This window comes from Artemia franciscana, chromosome 21 (genome assembly GCF_032884065.1).
Source record: "Artemia franciscana chromosome 21, ASM3288406v1, whole genome shotgun sequence".
Classification (NCBI taxonomy): Eukaryota; Metazoa; Arthropoda; class Branchiopoda; order Anostraca; family Artemiidae; genus Artemia; species Artemia franciscana.
Genome location: NC_088883.1, coordinates 23792920 through 23813713, shown reverse-complemented (window position 1 = coordinate 23813713; position 20794 = coordinate 23792920). Strand labels below are relative to the sequence as shown.

At 35.1% G+C, this 20794-nt stretch overlaps 1 protein-coding gene and 1 long non-coding RNA gene across 2 annotated transcripts; both read right to left on the bottom strand.

Annotated features, from left to right (window-relative positions):
• Window positions 1-1206: 1206 nt before the first annotated feature.
• LOC136040639 (uncharacterized) lies at window positions 1207-7418 on the bottom strand. Its single transcript, XR_010620846.1, has 2 exons — window positions 7233-7418; window positions 1207-1417 (listed from the first exon to the last, which is right to left on the bottom strand). It is a non-coding gene; the product is annotated as an uncharacterized LOC136040639 (long non-coding RNA).
• Window positions 7419-11215: 3797 nt separating this feature from the next.
• LOC136040929 (replication factor C subunit 1-like) lies at window positions 11216-19307 on the bottom strand. Its single transcript, XM_065725354.1, has 4 exons — window positions 19273-19307; window positions 18750-18963; window positions 12995-13181; window positions 11216-11432 (listed from the first exon to the last, which is right to left on the bottom strand). Exons 1-4 carry the CDS (start codon window positions 19290-19292, stop codon window positions 11422-11424), a joined length of 432 nt encoding a protein of 143 aa, XP_065581426.1. The 5' UTR covers window positions 19293-19307; the 3' UTR covers window positions 11216-11421.
• Between the last annotated feature and the right edge of the window lie 1487 nt (window positions 19308-20794).

Here is a 20794-nt window from a genome sequence, read left to right as displayed (position 1 = left end):
ATTGATCAGGTGGGCAGCTTCGCTTACCTTGGTAGCATTATTAGTAAAGACAGTAGGAGCAGTAAAGATATTAAAAGTAGAATAGCCAAGGCTCGGGATGTTTTTTTCACAGTTAAAAAAGACTTGGAAGAATAGGAAGATAAGTCGGCCAACCAAGATTAGAAAACTAGAAGCTACAGTGATGACAGACAGCGGTCCGAAAAGCGGATGAAGATTTGCTAGTTGTTTTCTGGAGAAATTGCCTAGGGTTTGATCTTGATACCCAACTTACTTACCGTATGTCGAACAAATGACTGTACGAAGAATGTGGCTCAATCCTGCTTTCTAGGACTATAACGAAAGAAAGGTTGAAATTGCTCTGGGACGTTGTGCTGATGAAGGATGATAGATTGCCAAAGATTGTCCTTTTCGACCAACCAACTAGGGCTAAACGGAAAGAAGGTCGTCCTCGTCTGGGGTGGTTGGACGTCATAAAGTAAGATTTAAAGGAAATGGAAACTTTCTTGGAGGATGTAAAAAGGGAGGCTTTGAACGGATTGGGATAGAGGAAGAGCGTGCGTAGCTCTGTTAGCCTCAGACGGCTTGGTGATGCGGTGAGTTGTTAATAGTAGTAGCAGTAGTAGTATACTATTTTTTTTACAGAAGTCTACAGTAAAATGAAATTAAACACATCTTTCATACTCCAGCGCATGCTCATACACAAGTGAAACGGGAAACAAAAAATAACGTCCAGGATATTTCACTACCTGACGATTAAAGCATTAAGATAAACCAGTAATAAACTAATTTTATAAGCTATCTTAATTCTTTATTTTGCAGTCTTAGTTAAATTGAGATCTGAATGCGCTACTCTGGAATAATTTACTAATAAACAATCATGGCAAAACCAGCTTGAAAGAGCCCTCGAGGGGGAGAGGTCATCCCCTCTAGAAAACCAACAATTTAGAAAAGGCATACTTTGTAACCATCTGGGAAAAAATAAGTTATTCTTATAACAATTTCTTTCATACGTCAGCCCCCCCCCCCCACCTGGAGGTGTTTATGAAAATATTGATCACCTAACTTAACCAGCGGAAAAGAAGTTTAAATCTAATTGCAGTCTTCAGATTTTTTAACATGTTGCCACTAAACCTCTTGTACAGTGGGTCTTGCGGCTAGTTTATTTAACCATTATCAAATGCTGCATCGCTTCCCTACATTTTGAAATTTTTAAAATTCGAACTTTTTAATTAGACAAATTGGTGAAAAACTTAAAATACAATTTATCAATAAATCCACAGAGCCAAAAAGTTACATGTGTTTATTTATCTTATTTTCCTCTTCCTCTTGCAGGTTTATTACCACCCTGAGTTACCTTGCCTTTGCCTTTGCTTGTCGAATCACCTTCAGTTTTTTTGCTTCGTGGCTTAGTTTTCACCTAAAGAAATAAAACAGGTTTAAAAACAATAGATTGCAGCAGTAGCCAGTAGACACTGTGTTCACGATGTTAGCTAAGATCATATCATCTAACAGAAGAGTTATTTTTGAATTCACTATTCTGTTCAATTTATTCCATTTTTATTTATTCCATTTTATTTATTCCAAATTTTATACAGGCCAATTTTGGCTCTTGAAAGATAAAGATTGAAACCCTTGCGTGATTTTGGTCCAAAAAAGTGAAATACAAAAAAGAACAAAATCAAAAAGTAACAAATAACCTTAAAAAACTGTAAAAAAAAATTATAGGGATACGATGATCATCTTCAATCAGCTGGATAAAGGAAAAACTGAAATTATAATATAAAATCTTTGATTAGTAAAAAAAAAAAAAACTTTTGAAGTTCTTTATAATCTTTAGTACATTTGAAAAATATAGGCCCAAAATTTGCTTTTCCAAGTTGTTTTCCTCAAATTCTTTTGAACTCTAAGGTCACTGAATTTTTCTAATTTATTGGTCTTTTATTTCTTGCATGTTTTGAGCGTGAAGTTTTTAAATTGGAGGTTCTCAAGACTGTAACTTTGGGTTAGTTTTATTTGTGAAAGTTCTCTTTAATAAAATTAATGCTATACTAGGCTTTAATGAGCATATGCAAATATATATTTTACTAGCTGTTGGTGTGGCATTTTCTGATGTTTAATAAAAAAAAAACGCTTAGGTTCTGACGTAGTTCCAGTAAGCAAAGTTTTCAATGGCTCTGGTGGTGCAGCCAGTTGAGGAAGTTTAACTTTTCCTGAGGCGAAACACATCTACTCAAGCTATAATCATCGACTGGACTGTACCTGATTCCTTGGCACGCTTACTTTTGGCATTGTCTCTTTGAGTTGCATGCCTATTTTCACGCTGTTCTTGTGATTCCTCGGCATGATTTTTTCCGGTAATTTCTCTTTGAGCAGCAAGCCTGTTTTCAAGTTGCTCTTGTGATTACTTGGCACGCTTTCTTTTGGTAATTTTGCTTTGAGCCACAAGCCTGTTTTCACGTAGCACTTGTGATTCCTCGGCATGTTTTTTTTGGTAATTTCTCTTTGAGCCGCAAGCCGGTTTTCACGTTGTTCTTGTGATTCCTCGGCACGCTTTCTTTTGTTACTTTCTCTTTTAGCCAAGAGCTTTTTTAGCGAATGCTGGATCCGACCAGGTCCATAGATCTGCGGGGACCATATTTAGCTTAAATTGAAACGTTAAGAAAGGATCGCTTCCCCTGTAAAGTTTCAGGAAACATTTTCCCTGATAAAATAGCTATTTACTGGCCTAAAAATGCGTGTTTCCCGATTACGACCTCCTTCCCCTAGGAAACAAAGGTTGAATATCTGACCCACACACCCTCCCCAAAGTTCGTTTTAAGTTTTAATGCTACTCATTACTTCCGGGTGATTTTTTTTATGATGCCTTCTTTAGTTTCATCACCTAAGTTATACAAAGCGTTGGGTGGAAGGTTTAGAGTTTATTCAGAATAAAAAAAAAAGAAAAAAAAAATCAATCTTAAGAAAAAAGTTTTTCTTATGGAAGCAAACAAACATTTCAAATAAACAAAACTTATTGTTCTCAGTTAAGCAAAATATATTTGCAAAACTATTCTAATTGAAGAAACTAAATTTCAGCTGGGGATGATATTGGAGTCTGGAAGGGGTAAACTGGGGTCTGGAATGGCCTTTGCCCCCTGTCTGCTCAATGGCATCAGTTCTGTTTTTTCAGCATATCACTAAAATAGCGACGAAGACCACACTGCCTTTCCATAACAAACAAATACAACGTAGGGACAATAGGGAAAATTTTAAGACAGTGGAAATTATTTCTGTAGATATTTCGGCCCTATGTCCAATGGCCGTCTTCAGCACAATACAAGAATAAGAGAGAAACTATATATATATATATAAAAGAAATTACATCAAATTGTGAGGATTAAAAACTGAATAATTAAAAACACTTTTTAAAACTTTTTTTTTTTAAATAGCCCTAGCATCCTTACTTCAACGAAGTTCAACCAGGACTCAAGAGATGGACAGGACTCTGATGATGGACAATGTTGACTAGACTGGTATAATAAAGGGGGACTGAATTCACATGGATTTACAGGCAAACTAGTAACCAAAACCTAACAGGATAACCCACTTAATGTCTCAAGTGGACTACCATGTTTTAGGTTCAACATATAACCAACAAGTCCCCTGGACACACAGGCAAATGGGGATACCTATAGTTTCTTAAGTGTTTTGGTAAACGGTGTGAGTAGCCATGACTCTCTTATTAGACAAATACTTCTATGTTAGCTTTTACATAGGTATGCCAATCAAGAGTCTCATGCAGGGTGACAAAGTTTTAGAACTGACACATGAGCATTAAGTTGTAGAGAATCACAGGAAAACAAGCATCCAGTCCACTGCCTAAAATCTCAGGTAGATTGACCAAGTTTTAGAACTTAGTTGCTCTAGTTCTTCCTTTTCTAGTGTTCCTGTAAGTATTCTAGTTCTTCCTCTTTGTTTTTCTCCTCTACCTTAGATAACTGTAAGTGGCATATGGGGAAATGGTCTTACCTGCTCAGGAGTTACAGAAAAGACTACAGAAGGCTCTTTAGTTTTGTCAGCACCCTGGTCTGGCTGGGTAAGTTGAGAATGGCTGTCTAGCAATTGACTATCTAAAATTGAAGCAGCAGAAAATTCAGCACAGAAGGAAGTGTTGTAGTCAAATGACCATAGTCCAGGCTTTCTAAAGCCAGCCATAATATTACCCATACTAAACTTCTTATGTTATGGAACATGGCTGAGTTCTATTATTTCACATATGGAGACACATTGCCCTGGACAAAGGTTCAACCACTCATTAAAGTTACTTCTCATCATTATTTGAATTGTCTGTAGAGTTACAAGGGATGCAAGCAGTGAGGTTGGGAGATATTTAAGAATACCTCAAATTCTTTGCAGTAGTTGACTACTTGGATGTCCAAGTGACTGTCATGATTACCTAGCAACAGTAAAGTTTGGTCTCTTTTGATGATCTGGTGTGCTTTACAAAAATGTTTCATGGTCTTCACAGAAAATTCAGAATTAATATGACCACTTAGATAAACTAATTCCAAAGTACCCAGGTGACCTATATTTTTGCATCTGTGATTGGAAATCAACCCTTTGACAATAAAAACAGAAGTAGCCTACTTGGTTCACATAAACATGTTATGTTTACCTACATGGTATCACATAAAAGATACCATGGTCATGTTTTGAGAATATTTTGCTGATGTTGTCAAGGCCACTTGCCTCTAGTCCTTCTGGGCAAGCACTCTAGGAGTAGGTAATAGAGTTGAGACCCCTGTTTTGTAGATGTGCCAAACATGGTCTGGAGGGATTTGGTATTAGGCATAGACTAAGGTAAGGTTAGCAAGTAATCTCCCCATAAACACTTTGTTGAAGCCCTTTAACTTATCTTGACATGTTGCCTTGGAGGATTAGATGGAAATTGCACTGTTCTCACCTCAGGAATGCATTCATCCAGCTCCATTGAAGCTTGTGCCCTTATTTCCTAGGATGAAAAAAGGAAAGAGCATAGAAAAGGCATGATCTTAATTTGCACTTCAGAGCAATAAGGTCCAATGGATCTGTGTTGCTCTGTGAGTGATGATGACTGACATCTGTAACTGATCTGAATCTTGCCAGCAGTATTTCCAGTTCCTGCATGACCACTTGTTATCCAGTGACTTCTTGAAAGTAATAGGTGAAGTTGCTGACACTGTAGACTCAGAGAGGGAATTCTAGTCATTGACAATTCTTTTGGAGAAGAAGTTTTGATACATTCTTGTGTTCATGTGGCATTTAGGACGTTTCTTAGAATGGCCTCTTGTATGGGATTGGTAGGACATATTCAAGTTGAGGAGACTAGATGTGTCAGTAGAGAGTTTATGGGTAAGCAGCATGTCACTTCATCTGCAGCAGTACAGTAGATTGGGTAATTTGAGTTTTTTTAGTCTTTCATTGTAGAGGAGGTCTTTCAGCCCATTTATAACCTTAGTGGCATGCCTCTGCACACCCTCAAGAATTCTCATGTTGCCTTTATATTGGGGAGTGGCTATGCAGTTTCCAAAGTCAAGGTTTGGTCTTATGATGACCTTATAAAGAGGTTATCCTATTGACCTGACTTATTAAGTGGTATAGCTTATTCAGTTTATTCATAGGTCAAAAATGTGGACTGCTCTAGGTTTACCTCAACAACAAAGCTGTAACCTATGTTGTTGGGCTAAATACAGAAGCACTGTATTAAATGTGATAATTAGCCTTTGTATCTCCTCTCCTAGGGCTAATTTGACAAAAGGGGGTTGTTCCAGATGCCTTTGAAAAGTTGTCTAGGCCAACCCAAATCAACCCCACACTGACCATTTCTAAAAAATGCTTGAAGAAAACAAAATAGTTAAGGTGGATATAATTTGTGACTATTGTTAGCTAGCAATATGATAAATCCAAGTACTTGCTAAACTCAGATATGTAATCACATAAACAACACACCTATCAAAACTTGTGTATGTTAGTGGAAATAAAAAAATAGCTTAAAAAATGATTCAAAGAAAATATCTTTGAGATGTGTGTAAAGAAACTTTTGCACAAAGTTGGCCACTTGTCAATTCTTGGTTGTGGTTTTGGCGGGATTTTTGGCATAAAGCTTGATTCTATAATGGCAGTGTCAAAGCCAACCTGTGTCCTAAACAACCCTGAGCTCCCTTACTAGCCTTGCCTATTAAGTTGTATGATGTTATAACTGATAGTCATATATACTACTTATACAGTCTATATCTGGCCCCATTAGGAGGAAGGGCTGGGTCAAAATTGCAAACATAATGATTAGTGGGTAAAATTCTAGTTAATTGACTTTTTGCTATCTCAGAAAGGGTTTAGGTTAGGGAAATGAAACTTTCAGGGATGAATCTATAGACTAAAGTATGTCCTGGGAAGGTATTTTGAAGCAGCTTCCTCCTCTCCTTCTCCTTCTAGAGGGCCCTGACCTTTGATGACCTGTACAAATATGTGTGTTACAAAAGTAAAACCTTGCAAAATAGATCTTCTGCTTAATTAAAGTAGGCTACAACAAAATTGTTTTCAGCTTCATAACTTTGCTCAACTCTATTTTATAAGGTTTTAAAGACATGCAAATACATTTTCTAAATTTTGAAAAAAAAACACTGATACAGCTCAGAATTCCAGGCTACTCAAATAAAAGGAATTGCATTTTCAGAACTAAAGGCAGAGAAAAAAAAAACTATTAACTGAAAATTAAGGTAAAATGTTGTTTTGTCAAAATTTCAATTCAAAATTTCACCTGACATGTAGGCAAATTTCAGGGCCCTCTAGAGGTAGAAGAAGTGGAGGTATGTACTTTAAAATATCTTCCTGGGACATAAGCTACCTTAGCCTGTAGATACATCCATGAAAGTTTCATTTTCCTAACCAAAATTCTTTCTAAGATAGCAAGAAGTCAATTAAATAGAATTTTACTGATTAGTGTAAATGATAGGCCTATCCATTTTGAAGGATGCATGAAGTGGGGTTGGCTATTCAATTTTTGAGCAAGCAAATTATTTGATAAAACACAATTTTAACAGTATAAATTTGAAATCCACACAGATCAGATCCTAAGGTGGCTCCAAGGTGCAAATTAAGGAACATATAAGCTAGTTTTGGACTGAGCCTTTTAGGATCAATTAGCAACTGAAAACATTTTGTTAAGTTATAGCCTACATCTGCTCTACTAAATTAAGCAAATTCAATTGACTTACCCACTATTCCAATCCTTCTTAAATTACACACGCCTAAAAAAGAGACAAAATCAAGCTTTGACTAATTCAGAAATCCAGCATTTTTCTTTTTTTAAACTTTCTGCACAGTACGCCCTTCGACAATTTCTTCAGCTTCTTTCAAGGACGTTTCTTGTTAGAAATGCTAGGTGTAAGTAAAACAGATGTCATTTCTGTAAAGAAATTATTGAGTTTTGAATGAGCCAACTTCTTGGGTAAAGCAATTTAATGCTAAAAAAATTTGAGAGCAACTAATAAGTCAATGATTATTTGAAACAAAGATAATTTCTCAAACAGTTCCTGGTAAAGAACTGTAAGAAAGGAGCGATGTGGCTCAATAGTAATCGAAACTCTAAGTTACAGAGTTTAGATAACGATAGATACATCAAAAGAATTAAATCTTGATTCAAGAAGACGGAAGAAGACGCAGGAGACGGAAGAAGACGCAGAGACAAGATAAAAAGCATGATGTGCATCTGAAGTCTGACCCATATCAAAACTGTTCTAAGGTCATTTAAACTCTCTGACGGTGCTAATTGTAAAACTATATCTTAAGATATATTATTTCTGTTAGATATTAAAATAATGATAAAGGTATGGTGTAAAAGGAAACGAATAGAAATAAACATAATAAATCCATTTAACCAAATGTAAATTACCGTAATACTTCCTGCTAAGCTTGTATTAGATGAAAATAAGAAACTACTGCACCTTAACACCTCCCTCTTTACGCTATTAAATAGAAAAAAAGTTTTTTCAGTTTTTTAACTGAAAGTAAGGAGCGACATTAAAACTTCAACCGAACAGAAATTGCTCCGTATATGAAAGGGGCTTTTACTCCTCTACGCCCCGCTCTTTACGCTAAAGTTTGATTATTTTTCTTAATTCTACTTTTTAAAACAGTAAAAAACTTTCGCGTAAAGAGTGGGGCGTAGAGGAGTAAAAGCCTCTTTCATATACGGAGTAATTTGTGTTCGTTTTATGTTTTAATATCGCTCCTTACTTTCAGTTAAAAACTTGTTTTTTTATATTTAATTTCTGAATGTTTCTGAATTATTGCATGTTTTGATTTTTGCTCTCCGCACATAAATAATTAAAACAAATTTGTATATTAATTGTTTTTGGCTAAATGGCTTTCTCACAGTTTAAATCGGAAGATTTTGAGAGAAAAAGGAGCGAGGGAGGAGGCCAAGCTGCTCTCTAATTTTTTGATTACTTAAAAAGGCAACTAGAACTTTGAATGTTTTACTAACGCTATCATTAGTAAAAATATATACGTAACTTATGTAACAAACTTCTATATTCGTATGTTTTATTACGTAAATGAGCCTCGTGAATCCCTGGCTCCTTACACTGAAACTTGAATTTTGTCCTAATTGCTTAAGAATGACCACTGAATCACAAAGGTCATGGAATATATAGTTGAAATTACTAAAAATACTTAAGCGTGAAGAGTGAGGTATTACGAACAGGAGAACCCCTCATATGCGTAATAATTTCTGTTCGTTTTAAGTTTTAACGCTGCTCCTTACTTTCAGTTGAAAAAACTTTTCATATTTATTTTTTCATTGTTTTTTTTTTTTAAATAATACTAGAAAGTCCCAAGCCCCTTCATTGAAATTCTCTTCCCCCTTGACAAATTCCTCCATGGAAAAATCCTCCCGCGTAACCCCCCGTCAGCTTCCCCTCCCCCAAACCAAAAAATCCCCCTGAAAACGTTTGTACACTTCCCAATATCCATTAGTATATGCAAACAACGGTCAAAGTTTGACACTTGCAGCCCCTCCCACAGGGACTGTTTGGGAGCAAGTCGTCCCCAAAGACATAGTTATTAGGTTTTTTGACTATGGTGAATAAAATCCTTAAAAACTTAGAAAAATATAAGGATCTAGGGGCTGATACTGGGGTAAATAAGTTTCTTAAATATGGTGACTATGGTGAAAAGCTGTAGAAAATTATGAATAAGATTTTTGAAATAGCGGAGGTACCTAAAGATTTTAGGAAAACCTTAATTAAACCACTGTATAAGAAAAGGAATTAGGAATTTAGAAAAAAATTAGGTAGCGAATTGCTTAGAAATATGATACTTTTTAGACTTAGAGATGTTGTAGACAAAGTTGTAAGAGAAGAGCAGTGCGGTTTTAGAAAAGGTGGAGGTGAAGGTAAAGGTAGAAAAGGTGGAGGATGTGTAGACCAAATTTTCACTTGTAGGTTAATAATTGAGAAGTGCCTTACTTGTCAAACACCTTTGGTCCTCAGTTGTATAGATTATGAGCAAGCGTTCGATTCTTCTGATAGAAGATATTTAGCAAATGTCTTGTCCTTGTGTGGTAAGCCAGGTAATCCGTGTATGGTATACCAGACAAATACATTAAAATGATCAGTGCTATGTACGAGAATAACACTGCTTTGGTTAAGGTAGGAAATCAGGTTAGCAGCTGGTCTTGTATTAAATCATCAATTAAGCAAGGTTGTGTTCTATTCCACTTAATATGGATGGTTTTGATGGATCTTGTCACAAGGAGCACAGGAAAGTCAATAAGAAAGCACAGAATCAAATGGGGAGGAGAAATTCTCCTGGACTTAAATTATGCTGATGCTTTAAGCATCCTAGATGAAAATGAAAGCAAAATGAATGAACTTTTAGAGGTTTTGCGAGTTCAGGGTGCTAGAATAGGTTTCAAAATTAATGTTAATAAGACCAAGTCCTTAAGGCTAGGAATAAGTGAAGATGAAAAGTTGACCTTGAGTAACGAAAAGATTGATCAGGTGGGCAGCTTCGCTTACCTTGGTAGCATTATTAGTAAAGACAGTAGGAGCAGTAAAGATATTAAAAGTAGAATAGCCAAGGCTCGGGATGTTTTTTTCACAGTTAAAAAAGACTTGGAAGAATAGGAAGATAAGTCGGCCAACCAAGATTAGAAAACTAGAAGCTACAGTGATGACAGACAGCGGTCCGAAAAGCGGATGAAGATTTGCTAGTTGTTTTCTGGAGAAATTGCCTAGGGTTTGATCTTGATACCCAACTTACTTACCGTATGTCGAACAAATGACTGTACGAAGAATGTGGCTCAATCCTGCTTTCTAGGACTATAACGAAAGAAAGGTTGAAATTGCTCTGGGACGTTGTGCTGATGAAGGATGATAGATTGCCAAAGATTGTCCTTTTCGACCAACCAACTAGGGCTAAACGGAAAGAAGGTCGTCCTCGTCTGGGGTGGTTGGACGTCATAAAGTAAGATTTAAAGGAAATGGAAACTTTCTTGGAGGATGTAAAAAGGGAGGCTTTGAACGGATTGGGATAGAGGAAGAGCGTGCGTAGCTCTGTTAGCCTCAGACGGCTTGGTGATGCGGTGAGTTGTTAATAGTAGTAGCAGTAGTAGTATACTATTTTTTTTACAGAAGTCTACAGTAAAATGAAATTAAACACATCTTTCATACTCCAGCGCATGCTCATACACAAGTGAAACGGGAAACAAAAAATAACGTCCAGGATATTTCACTACCTGACGATTAAAGCATTAAGATAAACCAGTAATAAACTAATTTTATAAGCTATCTTAATTCTTTATTTTGCAGTCTTAGTTAAATTGAGATCTGAATGCGCTACTCTGGAATAATTTACTAATAAACAATCATGGCAAAACCAGCTTGAAAGAGCCCTCGAGGGGGAGAGGTCATCCCCTCTAGAAAACCAACAATTTAGAAAAGGCATACTTTGTAACCATCTGGGAAAAAATAAGTTATTCTTATAACAATTTCTTTCATACGTCAGCCCCCCCCCCCACCTGGAGGTGTTTATGAAAATATTGATCACCTAACTTAACCAGCGGAAAAGAAGTTTAAATCTAATTGCAGTCTTCAGATTTTTTAACATGTTGCCACTAAACCTCTTGTACAGTGGGTTTTGCGGCTAGTTTATTTACCAATTACCAAATGCTGCATCGCTTCCCTACATTTTGAAATTTTTAAAATTCGAACTTTTTAATTAGACAAATTGGTGAAAAACTTAAAATACAATTTATCAATAAATCCACAGAGCCAAAAAGTTACATGTGTTTATTTATCTTATTTTCCTCTTCCTCTTCCTCTTGCAGGTTTATTACCACCCTGAGTTACCTTGCCTTTGCCTTTGCTTGTCGAATCACCTTCAGTTTTTTTGCTTCGTGGCTTAGTTTTCACCTAAAGAAATAAAACAGGTTTAAAAACAATAGATTGCAGCAGTAGCCAGTAGACACTGTGTTCACGATGTTAGCTAAGATCATATCATCTAACAGAAGAGTTATTTTTGAATTCACTATTCTGTTCAATTTATTCCATTTTTATTTATTCCATTTTATTTATTCCAAATTTTATACAGGCCAATTTTGGCTCTTGAAAGATAAAGATTGAAACCCTTGCGTGATTTTGGTCCAAAAAAGTGAAATACAAAAAAGAACAAAATCAAAAAGTAACAAATAACCTTAAAAAACTGTAAAAAAAAATTATAGGGATACGATGATCATCTTCAATCAGCTGGATAAAGGAAAAACTGAAATTATAATATAAAATCTTTGATTAGTAAAAAAAAAAAAAACTTTTGAAGTTCTTTATAATCTTTAGTACATTTGAAAAATATAGGCCCAAAATTTGCTTTTCCAAGTTGTTTTCCTCAAATTCTTTTGAACTCTAAGGTCACTGAATTTTTCTAATTTATTGGTCTTTTATTTCTTGCATGTTTTGAGCGTGAAGTTTTTAAATTGGAGGTTCTCAAGACTGTAACTTTGGGTTAGTTTTATTTGTGAAAGTTCTCTTTAATAAAATTAACGCTATACTAGGCTTTAATGAGCATATGCAAATATATATTTTACTAGCTGTTGGTGTGGCATTTTCTGATGTTTAATAAAAAAAAACGCTTAGGTTCTGACGTAGTTCCAGTAAGCAAAGTTTTCAATGGCTCTGGTGGTGCAGCCAGTTGAGGAAGTTTAACTTTTCCTGAGGCGAAACACATCTACTCAAGTTATAATCATCGACTGGACTGTACCTGATTCCTTGGCACGCTTACTTTTGGCATTGTCTCTTTGAGTTGCATGCCTATTTTCACGCTGTTCTTGTGATTCCTCGGCATGATTTTTTCCGGTAATTTCTCTTTGAGCAGCAAGCCTGTTTTCAAGTTGCTCTTGTGATTACTTGGCACGCTTTCTTTTGGTAATTTCGCTTTGAGCCACAAGCCTGTTTTCACGTAGCACTTGTGATTCCTCGGCATGTTTTTTTTTGGTAATTTCTCTTTGAGCCGCAAGCCGGTTTTCACGTTGTTCTTGTGATTCCTCGGCACGCTTTCTTTTGTTACTTTCTCTTTTAGCCAAGAGCTTTTTGGCATTAGCTCTTTGAGCAGCTTTCTTGGCTTTTTCTTCTGTTATTGTAGGATTTATACTAAAATTTCTCTTTGAATCGCCCCCTTATATACTTATCATGACGTTATATACAAAGCCTTATATACTTATAATGACGTCATATGCGCACAAACACACAAACATACAACTTATTTTTATGTATATAGATATATAATAAAAAAATATATACAATTTAGTGGTTTTATTTTTGAGATTTACATTTGCCTAACTAACGGCTATACTAGAGTTTTACTAAAAATCCACGTACTAATATACTGGTAAAAATGTTAAAAGCAAAAACTTCAAACGTTAAAAACCAAATCAGTACCACTACATAAGAAAGAGTAAAACCAAATAAGGGAAAATAAAAACCTTTTTTCAGATCATCCTCATCTTCATCTTCTTCTAAAAGAGCTTCTTCTTCTTCTGCAGTCATGCCTTCCTCATCTAGCCCTTCAGTGGCGAAACCACCACCTCCTCTGACTTTAGACATTTTCATATCAGCATAGGGGGTAAGGTGTCCCTCTTTATTAAAGGTCCGAGTGAATGCAGATTTCACCTGGGTTAGAGAAATAAAAAATAAGCTGTTCCTTCACCTTCCGTGTTTTTCTCTTTTTCTTTCGTTTTTCTTATTACTTTTATACTTTATTGACTATTTTATCTTTATACTTGTTATATTCTTTTTCCTTTTTTCCACTCTTTTTTCCTAACCAGCTTATAATGTTTGTTGCAATATGCATAAAAGAAGCTGTTCTTTTTCCTTCCGTGTTTTTCTCTTTTTTCGTTCGTTTTTCTTGGGTTAGAGAAATAACTGAACACTTTGATAAATGAACAAAGACCCACTATTTTTCCCGATAACAAAAAAAGAAAAAAGAGAGGTTGCTAGACAATGAAAAAACCAAGATTTGAAACGATCGTGTATCAAATAATAAATTGTAAACAAAAACTATGCTCCGATTCCCCCTTTTAGGGCTTCAATGAAAGAAATATTAAGATGAGAGGGCTAAGTTTTACAAATTAAGGATTTTAAGATGCTAATCATTGCACTTTTTGGCAATTGATAACTTAAACGCATGTTCAATCAGCTTTGATATTTCTCTGACGCAAAGTGAGTTTGAGTCAGAGAAATATCGTATGCTCTTTAATCGTAAGACTCTTGGATGCTAGTTCTCCTATTCAAGCACCTCAATGGATGAGCCAGGGAGGGTTATCTTCCTAGATTTTGAGCTCCCCTCTGTATTGACACTTTATATGCACACATATAATGTGTACAGCAAATAACACATACTTTTATTAATAAATCGGTCTGTTATGCCTGTCAGAACGCAAACAGCAAAAATAGCGCCATCAAATTGTTAAGAAAGAAAGAAAAGCCGCAGCAAACGTCATTTAGAATTGCCTTTTTGTTTGTCTTAGCATATCATATGCAGCGCAATAGCGCTGCCTAAGTAAAGAGCGATGTGGGCGCAATGTATTTTTTTTTGTTTTAGGCCAGGGCACTATGTATCGAAGGAGTTGTCGTAGAAACTTTGAAAACGGCTTATTTGATTAGGAACCGAAAGGGCTATTGCCCTTTGTAATAGTCGAAAATGATTGGAAAGCGACTAAGCAGCAACACTTTAGCAGACTTTTAGCAGCACAACATGTGTTTTAACAGCTTTTATTTGAGCAAAAAGTATTTTTATGTTTAAAAATGGTATTTTTGGACAAAATCTACCAACAAATTTAAAAACTTCAAGTAGCATGGTTGCTTTGCTACTCCACCTGTTCCATGACAGAGAAGGACATCCTTCCATTGGGACGGGAAAAGGTCGTGAGAAAGGATTCAAAGGAAACAGCAACTTCATAGGAGGTACATTCAAGAGTGAAGCTTTGAGTAGGTTAGGACGGAGGAGTTATTGCGTAGTTGTGTCGGTGTAAATTGGTTCGGCACTACAATGAAATGTAAGCAGTATTAGGAGACAAGCCAGTATCCAGGGGTGGTCGAATTAGACCCCCTCCCTTCAAAAAATTTCAAGCTCATAAAAACGTAACAAAAAAGCATATAAACTAATTTTTGACGAGTTTTTAAAGCTTTTTTCTATACCTCTCCCCCTAAACAAAAATCAGGATAAACAATTGTTAGTAGATATTATCATTTTTTTGCAATGGACTGGCGCTTCGCGCCACCCCAACACCTAGTTGGTGGGGGCGCTTCGCGTAATAGTTACGCGCCATTGTAGTTGTGTCCCTATGTCCCACCTGTGAATATAGATATATATATATATATGGTTTTAACTACGTAAAACTTGCGAATATACAACATTCTTTGCTGTCCCATTGTCTTTGCATATAAATAGATTGTCAGGTTATCCCCCTGTTTCCCCCGGTGTCCCCGTTGTAGTTGTGTCCCTGTGTCCCGGTCGTCATTTATATTCCCTGTGTCCCGGGTCCCGGTCATCATTTGTATCCCGGTGTCCCGGTCTGTATATACATTCGTTTTTTAGTTTTGTTTTTCTAATTTATTTTTTTCCTTTTTTTTCTTTTTTAGCTTATTTAGATTTTTAGCTTTTTTAGTTTTTTTTATTAGTTTTTAGTTTTTATTTCTTTTTAGTTTTTTTGTCCCGGTCGTCATTTATATCCCCCTGTTTCCCCCGGTGTCCCCGTTGTAGTTGTGTCCCTGTGTCCCGGTCGTTATTTATATTCCCTGTGTCCCGGTCGATGTCGTCATTTATTTTTTTCTTTTTTAGTTCTTTTAGTTTTTACCTTTTTTAGTTTTTTTTTAGTTTTTTTAGTTTTTTAGCTTTTTTATTTTTTTTATTAGTTTTTAGTTTTTTTGTAGTTTTTGCCTTTTTTTTAGTTTTTTTAGTTTTTTAGCTTTTTTATTAGTTTTTAGTTTTTTTTGTAGTTTTTGCCTTTTTTTAGTTTTTTTAGTTTTTTAGCTTTTTTATTTTTTTTATTAGTTTTTAGTTTTTTTTGTAGTTTTTGCCTTTTTTTAGTTTTTTCAGTTTTGACGTCACCTGATCCAGTTTTTTCAGGTGACGTCACCTGATCCACGATCCACAGATCCACAGACAACTTATTTTTATATATATAGATAGTTTTTTTTTTTTTACTTATGTCCTGGTCGTCATTTATACTCCCTGTGTCCCGGTGCTTTGTTGATTGCTAATCGAACATTCCTTTTGTCCTGGTCGCTTTCTCTTTGAGTGTCGTCATTTATTAGTTTTTTCCTTTTTTTTTTAGTTTTTTATTGGTTTTTACCTTTATTTTAGCTTATTTTTCAGTTTTTTCCTTTTTTTTAGTTTTTTTTTATTTTTTATTTTTTTTAGTTTTTTACCTTTTTTTAGTTTTTTTAGTTTTTTTAGTTTTTTAGCTTTTTTACTTTTTTTATTAGTTTTTAGTTTTTTTTTGTAGTTTTTGCCTTTTTTTAGTTTTTTCAGTTTTTTTTTTAGTTTTTTATTGGTTTTTACCTTTATAGTTTTTTTAGTTTTTTAGCTTTTTTATTTTTTTTATTAGTTTTTAGTTTTTTTTGTAGTTTTTGCCTTTTTTTAGTTTTTTCAGTTTTGACGTCACCTAATCCAGTTTTTTCAGGTGACGTCACCTGACACATCCATCCATCCATCCACAGACAGACAACTTATTTTTATATATATAGATATATCTATATATATAAAAATAAGTTGTCTGTCTGTGGATGTGTGGATGGATGTGTGGATGGATGTGTCAGGTGACGTCACCTGAAAAAACTGGATTAGGTGACGTCAAAACTGAAAAAACTAAAAAAAGGCAAAAACTACAAAAAAAAACTAAAAACTAATAAAAAAAATAAAAAAGCTAAAAAACTAAAAAAACTATAAAGGTAAAAACCAATAAAAAACTAAAAAAAAAACTGAAAAAACTAAAAAAAGGCAAAAACTACAAAAAAAAACTAAAAACTAATAAAAAAAGTAAAAAAGCTAAAAAACTAAAAAAACTAAAAAAACTAAAAAAAGGTAAAAAAATAAAAAAAATAAAAAATAAAAAAAAACTAAAAAAAAGGAAAAAACTGAAAAATAAGCTAAAATAAAGGTAAAAACCAATAAAAAACTAAAAAAAAAAAAGGAAAAAACTAATAAATGACGACACTCAAAGAGAAAGCGACCAGGACAAAAGGAATGTTCGATTAGCAATCAACAAAGCACCGGGACACAGGGAGTATAAATGACGACCAGGACATAAGTAAAAAAAAAAAAACTATCTATATATATAAAAATAAGTTGTCTGTGGATCTGTGGATCGTGGATCAGGTGACGTCACCTGAAAAAACTGGATCAGGTGACGTCAAAACTGAAAAAACTAAAAAAAGGCAAAAACTACAAAAAAAACTAAAAACTAATAAAAAAAATAAAAAAGCTAAAAAACTAAAAAAACTAAAAAAAGGCAAAAACTACAAAAAAAACTAAAAACTAATAAAAAAGCTAAAAAACTAAAAAAAACTAAAAAAAAGGCAAAAACTACAAAAAAACTAAAAACTAATAAAAAAAATAAAAAAGCTAAAAAACTAAAAAAACTAAAAAAAGGTAAAAAACTAAAAAATAAATAACGACCGGGACACAGGGACACAACTACAACGGGGACACCGGGGGAAACAGGGGGATATAAATGACGACCGGGACAAAAAAACTAAAAAGAAATAAAAACTAAAAACTAATAAAAAAAACTAAAAAATCTAAAAATCTAAATAAGCTAAAAAAGAAAAAAAAGGAAAAAAATAAAGGAGAAAAACAAAACTAAAAAACGAATGTATATACAGACCGGGACACCGGGATACAAATGATGACCGGGACCCGGGACACAGGGAATATAAATGACGACCGGGACACAGGGACACAACTACAACGGGGACACCGGGGGAAACAGGGGGATAACCTGACAATCTATTTATATGCAAAGACAATGGGACAGCAAAGAATGTTGTATATTCGCAAGTTTATATAACATAGGGACACAACTACAATGGCGCGTAACGACTTACGCGCGCGGGGGGGCTTGGGGGGGGCGCGAAGCGCCCCCACCAACTAGGTGTTGGGGTGGCGCGAAGCGCCACCCCAACAGCTAGTATATATATATATATATGTATATGTTCCCTCAGAAAAAACGTTTTTGCGACAATCAGATATAGTTTGCACCAAAAGGACAAGAAAGGGATATTGTCTTTTTTTCAACAATTTTCAGCTAATATTAATCCTATTTTAAATCTAAAAAAAAAATATACTCTAAATTTCGAAAATGCAATTCACCAGAAGGATAGCCAACTTTCGACTATAGAATAAAAGCAAAAGTGTTGCCTTTCGTTGATACATTAAAACTATAGGATCAAGGCCGTATCCAAGATTTTTCTTCTTTTTTTTGGGGGGGGAGGGGAGGGCTACAATAAAAAATATACAAAATTTTTTCATATAGATTTTTGTTACGTTTTTGCTAGTCGGACAAAAATCCCCCCCCCCCAACACACACTGGATACGGCCTTGCGTAGGAGAGTAGAAAATAACATAAGAAAGTTCAACAATGAACATAAACCTTAAACAATATTGTGTAACATATAACATTATGTTATGCCATATTAATATTAAATTATATAATGGAAACTTATGTTTCAGTTTTTGCAAAATGGTCCGTTGAAGAGGATTTTATGTCATATACAAAGCTAGAATATCTTGATGTGTACCTTTTAGGGTTAAGGTGGCAGAATATTTGAATGTCTCATTATTGATAAACAAAATAAATTGTGATAATGTCTTAAATATTTTAGAAAAAGATTGGGTTCCTGATCTTTAAAGATGAACTATTCGTCTAGCTTTTAGCAACGGCCTATCTCCTATACAAAGGGAAAAAAAAAGGGTGGAAATGTATACTGTGGGGCACTTCCAAGGACCCCAGCCCTACATATAAGTAACGTTTAAGCTTCAGGTTCAGGTTAATAATAATAGCAAAAATATGTTTTTATTGAGGAAGGGAAGGTAGAGTAAAATTGAGAAGTATTGAGGGGAGATGGGGAGTACAAACAGTAAAAAAACAAGTGAGCACTGTGTCCAAAGGTCCCTAGAGTATATCCAAATCATAGCCTTCTTCTTTCTAAAAGTCTAACAACTGATAATTTTCTAACCTTAGCTTCCACTTGGCTCATAGGATCTTTCCTTCCAGGCCAGGTTGTCAAAGATAAAATATCACCCAAATCTTCTCGAATCAAATCATACGATGTCATAGCCTCAACTGACTTTTCTACACCATCTGTACCCTCTTTTATCAGAGGCCTAGTGACTGCGTCCCTTATATACTGAATGTAGTCCAAATTCACTGCTCTTTTGCTACCAGAGATTCTAAAAAGAAATGACAACAACTAAAAAACGCGATAAATTTGAATTTTCTATATTTCAGTATGTTGAGGCTGAGTTCAAACCCTGGGTTTCGTATTACCAAGCTGAGGTTAAACCCACGGTGCCACTACAAGACCCTGAGAATCTCAAAGTCCCTTCCTCGTTTTGGAAGAAAAGTGTACACATCATCATAGCATGAATATCATTTAGGGAGTTAAGGAGGAGTTAGGAGGTTAGGTTAGAGAGGAGTTAGTTAGGGAGGAGGCAAGCAGCCAGCATTTCTAAAAGCCTGAATTCAGGAAAAAAAATTACCTGACATATTCGATCAACATCTTAAATTTAAAGAACTTGAAAAACGCAGGCATTTTCTGTAGTATTCATTATGCTATCTCCGTTTAATACTCCGTGGTTACACATTCAACGTCAATAGTTAACCCGGAAACATTGAAGCTACAGGTCACTACTTTTCCGACAAAAATTTAAGATCTGATCTGAAACGTATTTAGACATAAACCGTAACTGGTTTATGAATCCAATAGGACGTGATCTTCTTTATTCGACCTTCCCTAGAAAGTCATTAGGGAGTAACAATGATAGGGCAAGCACACGTTGTGGATGGGCATCTTGAAACCGTCACCGCCCCTTATTCCCGCGTACTTTCCTGGCCAGTACTATTCCTTTATGGATTTATCCTTCTAAATATAAAATTTTATGAATATCCAATTACCCATTCGTAAGTTAAAAATACCTCATTTTCTAATTTTTCCGAATTAACTGTCCCCCCACTCCCCTCCCCCAGATGGTAGAATCGGAGAAACGACTATTTCTGATTTAATATGGTTCGGTCTATGATATGCCTGCCAAATTTAATCGTCCTAGCTTATCTGGAAGTGCCCAAACTAGCAAAACCGGGACAGACAGACAGAATTTGTGATCGCTATATGACACATCATTACTACCCATGTAAAAAATGATTTTTATTGTTTTTCAAGGTGGGGAACTCAAGTTACTTCAAAGTTTTTAACCATACTGATTCCAATGGTGCAATCTTTATTTTGATTTGACGCCATTTTTGAGGGGTTTCAGGCTCTTTTTCGAAATCACTATAAATTTGTTTTCACGATAAACTTTTACTTTTAAGATATACCGAAATAATAGTTAATATCCCGAATCAATGTCACATGGTCATTTTTTTTTCATCATTAGGTATTTTATTTCAAAACGCGCTTTTCAACTTTTGGTTACTATGGGCTGTGGGTTGCTCTTTACTAGGTTGCAGCTACTGCTGCAAACAGAAATTAAAAGTTCTAGTGCCCTTTTTAAGTGACCAAAAAATTTGAGGGCACCTAGGCCCCCTCCCACGCAACTTTTTCCCCAAAGTAACCGGATCAAAATTTTGAGATAGCCATTCTGTTCAGCTTAGTCGAAAACCTAATAACTATGTCTTTGTGGATGACTTAATCCCCCACAGTCCCCGGAGGAGGGACTGCAAGTTACAAACTTTGACCATTTTTTACCCATAGTAATGGTTATTAGGAAGTGTACAGACGTTTTCGGGGAGACTTTTCCGCGTTGGGGTGGGAGTGGGTCGGGGGAGAAGGTTACGTGGGAGGATCTTTCCATGGAGGAATTTATCATGAGGGAAGAAAATTTTCATGAAGGGAGGGCAGGATTTTCTAGCATTATTTAAAAAGAAACAATGAGAAAATAAGTAAAAAAAAAAAAAAATCACATGGAAGTAATGAGTAGCCTTAAAACTTAAAACGAACATAAAACATTACATGTAAAAGAAGGTTTTCTCCTCCACAATACCTTACTCTTTACGCTTTTAAGT